Here is a 14589-nt window from a genome sequence, read left to right on the forward strand (position 1 = left end):
CTGTATGACTTTCCAGTCTATGGCAGACAAACTAAGAGAAGATTTACCACAGTCCGTATGACTTTCCAGTCTATGGCAGACAAACTAAGAGAAGATTTACCACAGTCCGTATGACTTTCCAGTCTATGGCAGACAAACTAAGAGAAGATTTATCACAGTCTGTATGACTTTCCAGTCTATGGCAGACAAACTAAGAGAAGATTTATCACAGTCTGTATGACTTTCCAGTCTATGGCAGACAAACTAAGAGAAGATTTACTACAGTCTGTATGACTTTCCAGTCTATGGCAGACAAACTAAGAGAAGATTTACCACAGTCTGTATGACTTTCCAGTCTATGGCAGACAAACTAAGAGAAGATTTACTATAGTCTGTATGACTTTCCAGTCTATGGCAGACAAACTAAGAGAAGATTTACCACAGTCTGTATGACTTTCCAGTCTATGGCAGACAAACTAAGAGAAGATTTATCACAGTCCGTATGACTTTCCAGTTTATGGCAGACAAACTAAGATTTACTATAGTCTATATTTACATTTATTTTTGGTTTGAAAGGCAGAGCTACAAAACTGATGATGAAGATGTAGACATTTAAACATTCATCACACAGTGACAAATATATTCATTCACCCCATCTTAACAACACACAGTGACAAACATATTCATTCACCCCATCTTAACAACATGCTTCACACAGTGACAAATATATTCATTCACCCAATCTTAACAACATTCATCACACAGTGACAAATATATTCATTCACCCCATTTTAACAACAGGCATCACTCAGTGACAAATATATTCATTCACCCCATCTTAACAACAGGCATCACTCAGTGACAAATATATTCATTCACCCCATCTTAACAACAGGCATCACTCAGTGACAAATATATTCATTCACCCCATCTTAACAACAGGCATCACTCAGTGACAAATATATTCATTCACCCCATCTTAACAACAGGCATCACTCAGTGACAAATATATTCATTCACCCCATCTTAACAACATGCAAACACTCATACAAACTTCTCACGTCTTCCGATACACATTTTATTCATCTGGCACTTGACACAATACTTCCATTCATTTCCACAAAATATAATATACTGATTTTCTTGGAAACACCTTTTCATTACAATCTAATTTAAAAATTTATACTGTAATTTTAATGTCTAAATTAAAACCTTTTTTCATCCTTTTTCAAAGGATTTTGTGTTAAATTAAAAGTAAACTTTGATATTACTTTGTATGAAAACAGTCACTTTTCTTAAATCAAAGATATTATAATATGATCATGTTATGTCTCCATTTACAAATCTTCCAATAATGTGTTAAAAAGGACACATTTCATTGTCTAAATTTGCCTAACAAACACAAGTTTTCCAAAATGAAAAAAAAAAAATTCATCTTTGAACATAAAAGCAGCATCCTATAGATATGCAACACTTCCTTGCATAAATAGCCAGGAGACATAACTTGTAATGGAACAGTAAAACATAAGTTACACAATTTTGAGTCAACCCATGTTTGCACAAAAAATATAATCATATCAAACTGTTCCCTAATGAAGAAGTGTTTCAAACAAAATCAGTTATTCTGCAGCATTCGAATAAAAAAATATAACAATAAATAAACAAGTAAAAATTCAAACATAACAAATAACACTCATCATTAAAATATATCTTGTTCCTGATTCATACAATTCCTTGAGAAATTTACTCTTCTAAGCAAAACTGTACCTGTCTTAACCATTAACTTGGTTTGTTTGATTCAAGCTTTTAATGCCTCATTACTTGATTTAAAACTAACAATTATCGTAATCCTGTATCTAAAACAATGCCAACAGGTTTGGTATACCTTAACAGTAAGAACAACATAAAATGTAAATTGAGAAAGAAAATACAGGTTTATGCATTTCTGAACAACTGCTATTTATTGATGAAGAAAACCTAACATGTTATTAATTAACAGAAAGAAATCTTTAAACAAATAGTTTATCTATAGCTGTATCACATCTTTATCTGTATATTTGACTTGTAAAAATGTAATGTAAACTCAAAATTTATAAAAAAAATTGATGAAATTGTTTTATTTTTCCCAGTGTTGTCATTTTAGAACAATTCCACTTAACATCGCATTGATAGGACATTTGATCGAACAAAATCGGACGTTTCAGCGCCAAAGTAGAACCCATTTTACCCATTTTAGCAAAAATTAAAATTGTCAATACCTATTTTAGCGAAATATTTCAACCAATTGTAATATATGATTAATAAAAACACATTAAAAGACTCAAGACAGCACAAATATAAAACATATGATGTCCATTAAAATACAGCACCAAATGTCTAAAACACTTAATCAAATGTTAAAAGTTCCTTCTAGCCTGGAATTTATATCCTAGGGAACTTACATAATGGGACCTGGATATACCCACTGTGCAATACTGTTGAATTGCATTAGGACCTGTTCTTTCTCTTTATATTGTCTAGATGTTGGTGCACATTCGTCTATACTTCCTATTTTTATATATGTTGTTGTTTGCAATTTGATAATAGTAAGAAAGAAAAAAACACAAATAGCTGATGATAACTATAACATTGCTCAATATAATGGGCATAGAACGACTCTGGACCATTATTTGTTCGCTTTGAATTACAATGAACTTCTGCCCAAAGCTTAGTGAGTATTATTCAACCAGGTAAGATTTTGCTAAAATGGGCTATCAAAAATTTTGGTGAAGGGAATAATCCAGCGCTAAAATGGGCTCTAATGTCGGCGCTCAAATGTCCTGCTCCCGTTTATAAGGACCTTGACTAACCACGAGAGTCTCGCATAGTTAGTTTTATATATTTATGAACTTTCAAAAAGATATAAATCTTAGAGTACTATTGAATATGTAAAAATAGATACATATACACATTATTTTGAATAATCTTTAAGAAAAATTTCCAGTAATAAAAAATCATTATTTTCTCATTAAGATATAAGAATTCACAACCAAAATAAAATAGGAGTAGAAATTATCAGATCATTTCTATATATACTGGCCAATTAGATTAAAGTTTATAAATAGTCAGGAATTCCTGAGAGATAAAGATAGTAACGGATATGTTTATCTTTCTACTCCTACACAACCTATATTTAATGTCCTTATATCATAAAAAAGATTAAAAAAAGTTTTCTATTCAATTCATCTTTCCAAATCACAGGAACAGTATAGTTTTTATCTCAATTTCAAAGATTTGAATATTCAAGTTCAGGGGAAGTAAATCCTACTACATGTACTAGAAATTTCATGATTATTGTTGATAAAAAAATTAAAAACATAAATCAAACAAACAAAATATAAAATGAATGCCTCGACTGTTAAATGTCCAGTATTCTTTATCACAGCTTTGTCAAATAGATATTTTTAAAATCATAATCAGTTTCTCATTCTGTATGTTTCATGATTTGATTAAAGTACCCAACATTTAAACATCATCATTCACAAATCTTAACATCATCAATAGTATTCATATAAAAATCCACCGGTAAATTCAGATATTAACAAATCAACAAGTCATTCTCTACATTCACCAACAGAAACACAACAAATAAATTATGAATATTCATGTTTTTTTGGCCTTTCGTCACATTCAAAGCACAGCAGTAAAATGAGAAGGAATATATCTATACATATGATGATAAAATGCAAGACTGTCATGTTATAAAATATTTGGATGAACTGTCATATTTCTGTAAGGAGTACTTAGACAGAATAAAAAATATGTATGTTGAAAGTCAACCATCCTTTATTCTTTAAATCAATCAGAAAAACAAGAGGGTCATATCTTTAGGATTTTATAATTTACAGTATAAAATTTCTAGAAATTATCATTTTTTATCTAAAATAATATAAAACTGAAATATTCTTGCCAAAATAGGGACTCACTAATAGAATTTAACCAACAAAAAAACTAATCAAAAACTTTTTTTTTTTGTGAAGTGTGACCCTAGAGACACAAATATCTTTTTGCATTAATTTCAATGGAGAAAAGAACAAAATTTCAAGAAGTGATAAAATTCAGGGTAAACTCAGGATGGTTGACAAATTTTGATTAAAACTATTCCTTTTTCTATTTAAAAAAAAATCTTGCAATATTATCATGATTTAAAGATCTTTTTTAAAAACATTAAAATCATCAATCGTGAACATAGTTTTACATGTCTTATGCTTTTAAGAAATAATGAATAATGAAATCTTGCACTTATCAGGAGAAAGGGAGAGAAATGAACCAAAATATACAATGTATATATATAAATATATCTATATACATAACAGATTTGATGAAGTGTTACAATGAACATTTATCACAATGTTTAGAATGCTATTCCATTCATAAATAAGTATGAATGACAAGATGAGAAGAAAATTGTGAAATCCGACGGTATTTAACAGAGTTGTTTTGTTAAAAGCTGTCCTCTAAAAGCTCAAAAGAATTATCAAGTACAGATAAAATCACAAATTCTTTTTAAAAAGCCTTTTTTTCCTGTTGAGTGAGCAACTAAAACAGCATCCCACATAAAAAATATATCCCGTAGCTAGATAAGAATAGAACATACAAAAAAAGAAGCACTTGAACAAAGTGTAGAGATCACATGAACAGATTGACCAATGGCATCCATTTTGATAAGTCTGATGTCCAATATGGCCTTGACATTGATTGGCAAATGACAACAAAATAATAGCTAGCATGGTGTTGTTCGCATGTGAACCGGCACATGGCCATTAACTATATTTAAATTGATTCCATTGATAGGATAACTACTGTTGGAACTTTTACTCGTACTACTGTCTTTACTCCCGTCACTTGTATCTATTGCACTATTGGGATTTGAGCACGAACTATTACGATAACTGCTGTCCACATGATTACGGTTCCGATGGTCTGTTTCCTCTAACATGATACAGTCACACGGTTCTGTCCCGTATTGACCATGATAATTATAGTCAACAAATTTAAGTTCTTCATCTTGATCCTCAAAACCATGACTGCTATGATGACTTTGACTATGATGAGACGAGTCGCCCTCGGCACCGGCGATAAATGGTTTATTTGAATCATCCCATAGATCATCAGGATAATCTTCATCTGGGTAATCAACATCGTGATTGTCTTCAGTATGATTTTCTACACTAAAGAAATACGACTTTTCCCTAAATGAACGGTCCAATACAGGCACTAAAATTTCTATTATTCCTTGAAATGTAGGTCTTTGTTTGTCTTTAAATCTCCAACACTGAAGCATTAACTGATGTCTACAAATTAAATAAAACAAACTCGTTACTTGAACATATTGTCTTTAGTCGTCTAATGTCTTAAATATCATATCTGTGGAACAGATTTTATATTGCTGACAGCCCTCTATTCCTCATCAATAGGTCAACAAATTTTTAGTTTTTAAAAAACTTTTATTAAAAACTAAAAAGTTGTTGACCTATTTATTGATGAATGTGTTGTTGCTTACATTAATTCACAGAAGTAACAAGCTTAACATTACAAAAATTAAAACAAACTATTAAAGTGTTTTTTGTATTCAAACTAGAAATATAATTTGTCAAAATTTTACCATTATAAATGAACCCAACAATTTTCTTTATATTGTTTGTGTTAAAAATAAAAGTTTGGATCCTGCTAACATGTTTAACCCGCCACATTTTGTATGTATGTGCCTATCCCAAGTCAGGAGCTTGTAATTCAGTGGTTGTGGTTTGTTGATGTGTTACATATTTGTTTTTCGTTCATTTTTTGTACATTAATTAGGCCGATAGTTTTCTTGTTTGAATTGTTCTACATTTGTCATTTCGAATTTTTTTATAGCGAATTATGCAGCATGTGACCTGTTGTTATTAATTTCTGTGTCATGAGGTTTCTTGTGTAGAGTTGTCTCATTGGCAATCATACCACATCTTCTTTTATATATTGACAGTGATTTTTTTCATTTATCATATAACATACATACATGTAGGTAAGCAGATATTTGGACTGTTCATTTGAATATTCTCTCGTTAATCTACCTCACATATTCCTATTCTTTATAATACTTGCTTTGTGATGTTGTCATACTTATCTAATCCTAATATGTTTGTACACATCTTGGTTTGTGCTGTGAAAATGTGAATCATCTTGGTTTGTGTTGTGAAAATGTGTACCATCTTGGTTTGTGTTGTAAAACAAAGAATATAAATACTTACAATCTGTCAGGACATCCTTCTGGCTTTTCCATTGTCCTCCCACTGCCAACATATTTTATAACCTGTTCATGAGATAACCCAATATACGGCAGTTCTGCTAATGTCACCATTTCCCAGAGTACTACACCATAGGACCTAAATTAAGAAAGTTATTTTCTTGTAAACTAAAGTGATATAAGCCATATGAAACTTTTCATCTCATGATAAATCTAGGTTACACTTTTTTTTTCAGATATATCTACAATTTTTATATATCCAATATTTCCTCACTTACTGCTCTAAGTAAAAAAAAATTGGTTCAACTTTGGAAGCCACATTTATAATCGATACTTTGTATATCAGCATCATTAACAGAGAGTAAACATTAGTTTGATAGAAGGAATATTTGATTTCAAAGATTCCAAAGATATAAACTACATATTTTAAAATCTTGGTTGATTGTTTGCTTGATGAGGAGCTAATAACTACACAGGAAGAAAGCATGAAAAAGGTAAAAGACATCTGGACAGAAAGTTGGTAGTGCAAAATGTTTTCAATTATTCTTCTACACACAACCCAGTAATGAGTCCAAAAGATGTATACAAAATTTCAGCAGGAGTGATAAGGCACTGGTAGTCAGTACAAAAGGTTATTTCCAACTATTGCATGGCATTGTTGTCTCATCCTTGATCAATCAAGATTTATACAAGTAAATGTATTAGTACTAAAGCAAGAGAAAGTACAAGACTAATGAAAAGTTTTGGATGCATGATTTATTTTATTTGTTGTTAGTGGCTTTACACTAGCTATCAGTAATTGCGAGTACTCTCATATCAGTAATTAGTGTATTTTTGTTGTTGGGATATACGAGTACCCAGCCACGTCCACTAGGTGTTATTATTAGATGTATTTCTATTTGTATACATCTGATTAGTTAAGCCTTTTTCAATTTTTATAGTTCGTTCTTATGTTGTACTGCTACACCACTGTCCCAGGTTAGGTGGAGGGTTGGGATCCCACTAACATGTTTAACCCAGCCATGTAAGTGCCAGTCCAAAGTCAGGAGCATGTAATTCAGTGGTTGTCGTTTGTTGATGTGTTACATATTTGTTTAATTTTTGTTCATAAATTAGGCCGTTGGTTTTCTCATTTGAATTGTTTTACATTTGTCACTTCGGGGCCTTTAATAGTGGACTATGCAGTATGGGCTTTGGCCATTGTTGAAGCCGTATGGTGACCTATAGTAATTCATTTTTGTGTCATTTGGTCTCTTGTGGAGAGTTCTCTCATTGTCAATCATATTACATCTTCTATTTTATAATGGCAACCTTACCATACATCAGAATAGCTTGTAAATACTCCATCCTTTAATGATTCCGGTGCCATCCATCTTACAGGCAGTAATCCTTTACCACCCTTTCTATAATAATCTGTCTCATAAACATCTCGAGTCATACCAAAATCTACAAAAATAATTAATTCTTACTCACATATATATACTTCCAAAATTCAAGTCACACTAGAAGGGTGTGCATTAGCAGCATTGTATCCAGCTAAAAAATTATGAACATAATTTTGAAAAGTTCACATTATAATGAACATGTGTTTTAAGTCGATGTGAAATTAACTTCATGGTAATCTATCTTATACCAAAACTTTAACTAGACAAACTGATAAAAAACCAGTCTAACAAATATCAAAATGTTTGGAAGTTGAGAGCCAAGAAGTAGGATTCTGACACATTTTGAGATCTCATACTGACCTCCTATTTTTACAGTAAGATCTACAGCTACCATACAATTTCTAGCTGCCAAATCTCGATGGACAAACTTTTTATCCGACAGATATGCCATGCCATCTGCTATTTCTCCCGCCATCTGCCATATCTGTTGTAAAGCTGGTGGCACTAATCCTTCCTGGTAAACATGAAACTTGCATTAAATGTTAATGTTTCACCATTTTTAATAGAAGTTTCCAAATAAAAAATCTGTATCACAATCTACTTGAATCAAAATTGATTGATACGATTCATTTTTCATCATAATCATTCTGATGAAGGATATCTGTCATCTGAAATATTTATAGATAACTACATTTTTAACGTTTCCTTTTTTTCTAATATTGGTGTTGTTTTGTACACGTTTTAGACTTTATATATATATTAGGCCATTGGTTATATCATAAATTAGGCCGTTGGTTTTCTCATTTGAATTGTTTTACATTTGTCACTTCGGGGCCTTTAATAGCGGACTATGCAGTATGGGCTTTTGTCATTGTTGAAGCCGTACGGTGACCTATAGTTGTTTATATATATATACAAATCTACAATTCTATCACAGTAAATTTGACCTACCTCATTATCAGGTCTCCTCATTCGTAAATAATTTTTCAGATCTCCATTAGTCATTAGTTCCATTATGACAAGTGCAGGCTGACTCTGGGAAACAATACCTAGTAACCGCACAACATGATGACATTTAAATCCCCTACAAAAAATACAATGGTTAAATGGATCCAAATTTTACTAATCTTTTTGAATATTTAACAAGTACCATGTGCAGGTCAATATTAAGATGGATACAAATTCGTACATTTTTTAATGAGATTAAAATCAACTTTCATGGTTTTGAAACTTTCAGACGCTGAACTTGTTCTCTCCTGTTATTTATAGCAGCATTTGAAAATCACATGAGAATGTTTGTCTAACTATTGTCATTGTTATTTTATTATACACTGTTATAGGTTATAGTTGTCGTTTTGACATTGTTTTACATATGGTATTTATATTGTGTCATAGATCAAATTTATTTGTTCTGTGTATGTTTATTTGTTTTGTTAATATTTATTTTGATTGAGTTCATTTCAATTGATATTTTATAGTGTGTCTTTCTGTGTTGTAAGGTTTTCAGATTAGGGTGAAGGTTGGCACCTGGTAAAACTTTGAAACCTGCTGTATATGTTTGCACCTGTCTTAAGTCAGGAACCTGTAGTTCAGAGGTTGTCATTAGTTGATGTGGTTCGTTTCTTGTTTTTTTTTATATAGATCAGAAGTTTGGTTTTCCTGTTTGAATGATTTTACACCAGTTATTTTGGTGCCCTGTATAGCTTGCTGTTCTGTGTAAGCCAAGGCTCTGTGTTATAGGCTGTACTTTGACCTATAATGGTTTATTTTTTACAAATTGTGCTTTGGTTGGAGAGTTGTCTCATTGACACTCGTACCACATCTTCTTATATCTATATTCTCTATTTATGTCTGATTTAATAAAAATCAGTAATTTAGATGCTGAGCAAGGTTTTATCCTGGTTTTCATTTTTGAGTCTGTTAATTTCAAATTAATAGTTATGTCATCTTGTAAGCTTCAATCTTTGTTAGTCTATTGAAAGTCCTCTGTTAACCCTTGTTTTGGGACTATTTGTGACTGAAAACAAAGTACAGGCTGTAAGAGAGCTAAACAATCTGAGACTGACTTAGTCAAACTTACTTCATTATTGATGCTTCTTTTAAGAATGCTCCTCTTTGATGATAATCTGCTTTTTCATTGACAGTCTGGAAAAAAAAGATCCAACAACTTAATAAAAGCTTGAACGCTGTTCCTTTTCTTCTTGTTATATTTTTTACACAGGAACTGATTTTGTGTCATGAACAGATACTCCATATCCTTTCTATTTTATTAAAAACTTGAACTTAAAAAAAAAAAATACAAAAAATTACAAATAATACATAAAGCTTTCAAAATTTGAGAAGGTCTTCTTACAGAGTTCTACAGTAATGAATTATCTCATGACTTGGAAATTTATTGATGTAAGCTACATTTGACTGATCTTGTTTAACATGTTTACCTTTACAGCTACTAATGTTTCCTTTCCATTTTCTACCAGATCCTTTGTAAGTCCTTCCCATACCATTCCAAATGACCCTTGACCTAATTCTCGTAACAAACATACTTTTTCTCTTTCTACTTCCCATTCATCTGGTATATAAGCTAAAATAATATAAACATTAAAGTTCTGTAGATTTTGTTACATAAAACATCATCTTCTGTTAATTCTACACAATGTAAAGATTGTTCCAAAATCAGTGTGCAACGTTCAAAATCTTAATATAAGAGGACTGACTTTTTTTGTACAAATCTCATTACTTATAATCTTATAAATATACATAGGAACACTCCAGTCTAAACTTCCAAGAGACACCTCATGGGAGGCTTACATAAATCCTTCCTTACTATTCAACTTTATAACAGAAGTCTACAAAGAATTAAGTTGCTCTTCCACTGAGAATTCACTTAAAATTTCTTAATGAAATAGTAGATTTGAAGGAAATGTCCCCAAATATTTCATTAACACCAACTTACCATCATAATCTTGCATATAATCTGGATTGACTGTAGATACATGCCATTCCACTGGTATTTTATCTGTCCTGCTCCTAGCTATTAACCATACCACTATTACAGCCAATAAAATGATTAGCAGTACTGATGTTACAGACACTGCTATAATGGTGGAGCTTGACCAGGACGATTCTACAAAAAATGTAACAGAATTAAACATAAAGCAACTTAAAAAAACATGTTTTCCCTAATATAGGTACAGTGACCAATATAAATAATAATTCTGATGACTAGTCAACAGGGTCCATATGAATCATATTAAAGCAACTATAAGTCCCTGTACCTCCTTCAATGGGCAAAACACATACTTTATAGTCAGCTATATAAGACCCTGGGATGACTAGTCAACAGGGTCCATAGGAATCATATTAAAGCAACTATAAGTCCCTGTACCTCCTTCAATGGGCAAAACACATACTTTATAGTCAGCTATATAAGACCCTGGGATGACTAGTCAACAGGGTCCATATGAATCATATTAAAGCAACTATAAGTCCCTGTACCTCCTTCAATAGGCAAAACACATACTTTATAGTCAGCTATATAAGACCCTGGGATGACTAGTCAACAGGGTCCATAGGAATCATATTAAAGCAACTATAAGTCCCTGTACCTCCTTCAATGGGCAAAACACATACTTTATAGTCAGCTATATAAGACCCTGGGATGACTAGTCAACAGGGTCCATAGGAATCATATTAAAGCAACTATAAGTCCCTGTACCTCCTTCAATGGGCAAAACACATACTTTATAGTCAGCTATATAAGACCCTGGGATGACTAGTCAACAGGGTCCATAGGAATCATATTAAAGCAACTATAAGTCCCTGTACCTCCTTCAATGGGCAAAACACATACTTTATAGTCAGCTATATAAGACCCTGGGATGACTAGTCAACAGGGTCCATATGAATCATATTAAAGCAACTATAAGTCCCTGTACCTCCTTCAATAGGCAAAACACATACTTTATAGTCAGCTATATAAGACCCTGGGATGACTAGTCAACAGGGTCCATAGGAATCATATTAAAGCAACTATAAGTCCCTGTACCTCCTTCAATGGGCAAAACACATACTTTATAGTCAGCTATATAAGACCCTGGGATGACTAGTCAACAGGGTCCATAGGAATCATATTAAAGCAACTATAAGTCCCTGTACCTCCTTCAATGGGCAAAACACATACTTTATAGTCAGCTATATAAGACCCTGGGATGACTAGTCAACAGGGTCCATAGGAATCATATTAAAGCAACTATAAGTCACTGTACCTCCTTCAATGGGCAAAACACATACTTTATAGTCAGCTATACGAGGCCCTCGGATGACTAGTCAACAGGGTCCATAGGAATCATATTAAAGCAACTATAAGTACCTGTACCTCCTTCAATAGGCAAAACACATACTTTATAGTCAGCTATATGAGGCCCTGGGATGACAAAGAATGTATATATACTGTTGATGCAGTAAAATGTGTTCCCCTGCCTGTAGTGTATGCCCTTATATTTTACAGTTAGGGTTTATTGCCTGTGAAAGAGTTATCTACATATTCCATTATATTGATGTTCTGTATCTCTAAAGGACGACATCAAAAGATCGATGTAGGATAAAAAACTTAAATCAAATAGTTTGGGGGTGGGGGGTTAAAATTCTGCAAGTTTAGTATATCTAAAATCGATTTTTACATATATCCCTATTGGTAAATCAATTTTTTCCAAATTAAGAGGGAGGGTGGGGGGGGGGGGGGGGGGGTCAGTGAAAAAACTATGTAAATTAAGTTTTTTATCCTACATTGAACTTTTGATGTTGTCCCTAACGATATGTGTCATTTAGATTTTTGCTTTTTTAGAGTTGTCTCATTGCCATCATACAACACCTTATTTAACAGTCTACACCAAAATCTTTTCCATCTACTAGTCCTAAAGACCAATTTCAGATATTTTATATATGTGTCTTCACAAACTTTTGAAAATAGTTACTAGTCTGAATAAAATTTTACTACTGTAGTCTGGGCTTTGGACTCTTGGCTTATGGTGCAGACTAAATAATTTTTATATTAAAAATTAAAACTAATTTCAAGCTGTGTCTAGTATTTGACTAACCTTGCTTATCTGAGATGTAGAACCATTTAACTTCTGACCATGACCCATTACCAGCCAGTGAGTATGCTTGTACTCTGTAGGAATAATTGCCTGGTGGTAACGTAGGAATTATTGTCCCGTTGTGTTTCCTGTAATCCTGATATGTACGACATAGAGAGATTGGATTCTGAAATGGAACAAAGTTTGAATACAGTGATGTTAAGAACATGTCATTCAGAGCTATTCAAGATATAACTTCTTAGGGGTTAGGAGGCTCTTTTTATTTGATCCTACATTGCATAATAGTTTATATGTTATAAGAGTTTCTGACTCCTTTTCCCTACCAACATTTTTGTCTTTTTTTTGTTGATACCCTGGAACCATGAGTTCCAATGCCCAACGAAGAAGACAATTTTCTTTAGGAATTTATGTAGACTTCGGCAAAACCCAGAAATCAAATATGTATGAAAATGCTAGTATTCCTCAATTTACCAAAATTTGTACACAGAAAAATAACTGAATCCACAATAATACTCATCAAATAAAACTTTACATTACTCTCTTATTTGTCTCACCACAAATGTCCACAACTGTTGACACAGAGATATATGTCTAACCTGTCGACAGAAAATTCAGAAATAGCATATCTGATGAACCACAACAAAGCTAATTCAGAGTTGCTGAACCATAACCTAGAGGGTAGGCCATCAAAATAGTCTACAAACTGAGATGTTCTGTTAGTAATGCAACTTTAATGTAAATATCATTGATCTACATGCATCACAAGTATTTCCTACCACACACTGGCTTAATCTCAACATTGAAAATTGCTTAATTTATTCAGTCACTGGACCATAAACCATGGGGACAGGAACTCAGAATAGTTACTGGACCATGACCATGGGGACAGGAACTCAGAATAGTTATCAAACTGATATGAACTGATGGTAATGCAAATTTATAGCTAATATCAATGAAATATCACCAGTAAATCCTATCAAACTAACTACAGCAGAAAACTTTAAAATTGTTGATACTCCCAACTTGTCAGAAAAGCAATACATATGTTTTGTCTTGTCAGGCTAAAAACAAACAATAGCTAAATCAGCAGAAAATCTCAAGGTCAACAAACAGAAGTCCCATATGTGCCACAGAGATCTTTCATATTATACTTGTCATGAGATTTTGTTTTCCAATTAGACATGACTTAATGACATCATTAACTAATCAGCCCAGCCATGTAATCAATAAGGTAAAGCGTAAGATTTATCTATACAGGAGATATTAATCCAATCATAGTAATGACATTTTCTCATTAGATTCATGCTGATAACTGGATTATTACTACTATTTTGATTGTCCAATTTGTTCATTATCAGTTTGACCACTATTTTGAGGCTTTGTTATTAGACATAATAATAAAACTTTTATTCTGTAAGCAAATACAGTTCATAGGATCAAACAGATACACAATTTATACAGTTTACATATACAGCATTAATACCAATTAAACCTTATTTTGGGATATTTTAGCTGTAGTCATAATTTGGTTTAATTGAAATCATAGCAAAAAGTGACAAACTAATCACCCTATCCAAAATTAAATATTTATCATTAAAATGATCAATGAAAGATTTATAACAAAGATGAGTAAGATAATAGTTTAATAGAATGGGTGAAAATATTGTTTATGCTAATTGTATAGTTAATAGGGTCATTGCATCATATTTTGTAATAGATAAATTATCCCTTTTACTTGATAAGCAAACAAAAGAGTTTTTTTTATACAAATTTTCACTAATAAAATGAAACTTCAAAAGATCAAACTTTAGTTCTAATATCAAACTATTGTTTCTCGTTTCTCGATTTTATATAGATTAGACCG

General features: G+C 32.1%; 1 protein-coding gene across 8 annotated transcripts in view; it reads right to left on the reverse strand.

The window, feature by feature from the left end:
- Positions 1 to 524: 524 nt before the first annotated feature.
- LOC143071187 (insulin-like peptide receptor) overlaps positions 525 to 14589 on the reverse strand; it is a 68444-nt gene continuing 54379 nt past the window's right edge. For all 8 annotated transcript variants that reach the window (XM_076245347.1, XM_076245344.1, XM_076245346.1 and 5 more), the window contains 9 exons: positions 12726 to 12891; positions 10583 to 10753; positions 10068 to 10210; positions 9710 to 9774; positions 8581 to 8713; positions 7990 to 8143; positions 7561 to 7690; positions 6249 to 6383; positions 525 to 5312 (listed from right to left, as the gene is read on the reverse strand). In XM_076245347.1, coding sequence (XP_076101462.1) covers positions 4742 to 5312; positions 6249 to 6383; positions 7561 to 7690; positions 7990 to 8143; positions 8581 to 8713; positions 9710 to 9774; positions 10068 to 10210; positions 10583 to 10753; positions 12726 to 12891 — 1668 coding nt within the window. In that variant the 3' untranslated portion in view covers positions 525 to 4741. The remainder of the gene's footprint in view (positions 5313 to 6248; positions 6384 to 7560; positions 7691 to 7989; positions 8144 to 8580; positions 8714 to 9709; positions 9775 to 10067; positions 10211 to 10582; positions 10754 to 12725; positions 12892 to 14589) is intronic.

The sequence above is a fragment of the Mytilus galloprovincialis genome, chromosome 4, assembly GCF_965363235.1.
Source record: "Mytilus galloprovincialis chromosome 4, xbMytGall1.hap1.1, whole genome shotgun sequence".
Taxonomy (NCBI): domain Eukaryota; kingdom Metazoa; phylum Mollusca; class Bivalvia; order Mytilida; family Mytilidae; genus Mytilus; species Mytilus galloprovincialis.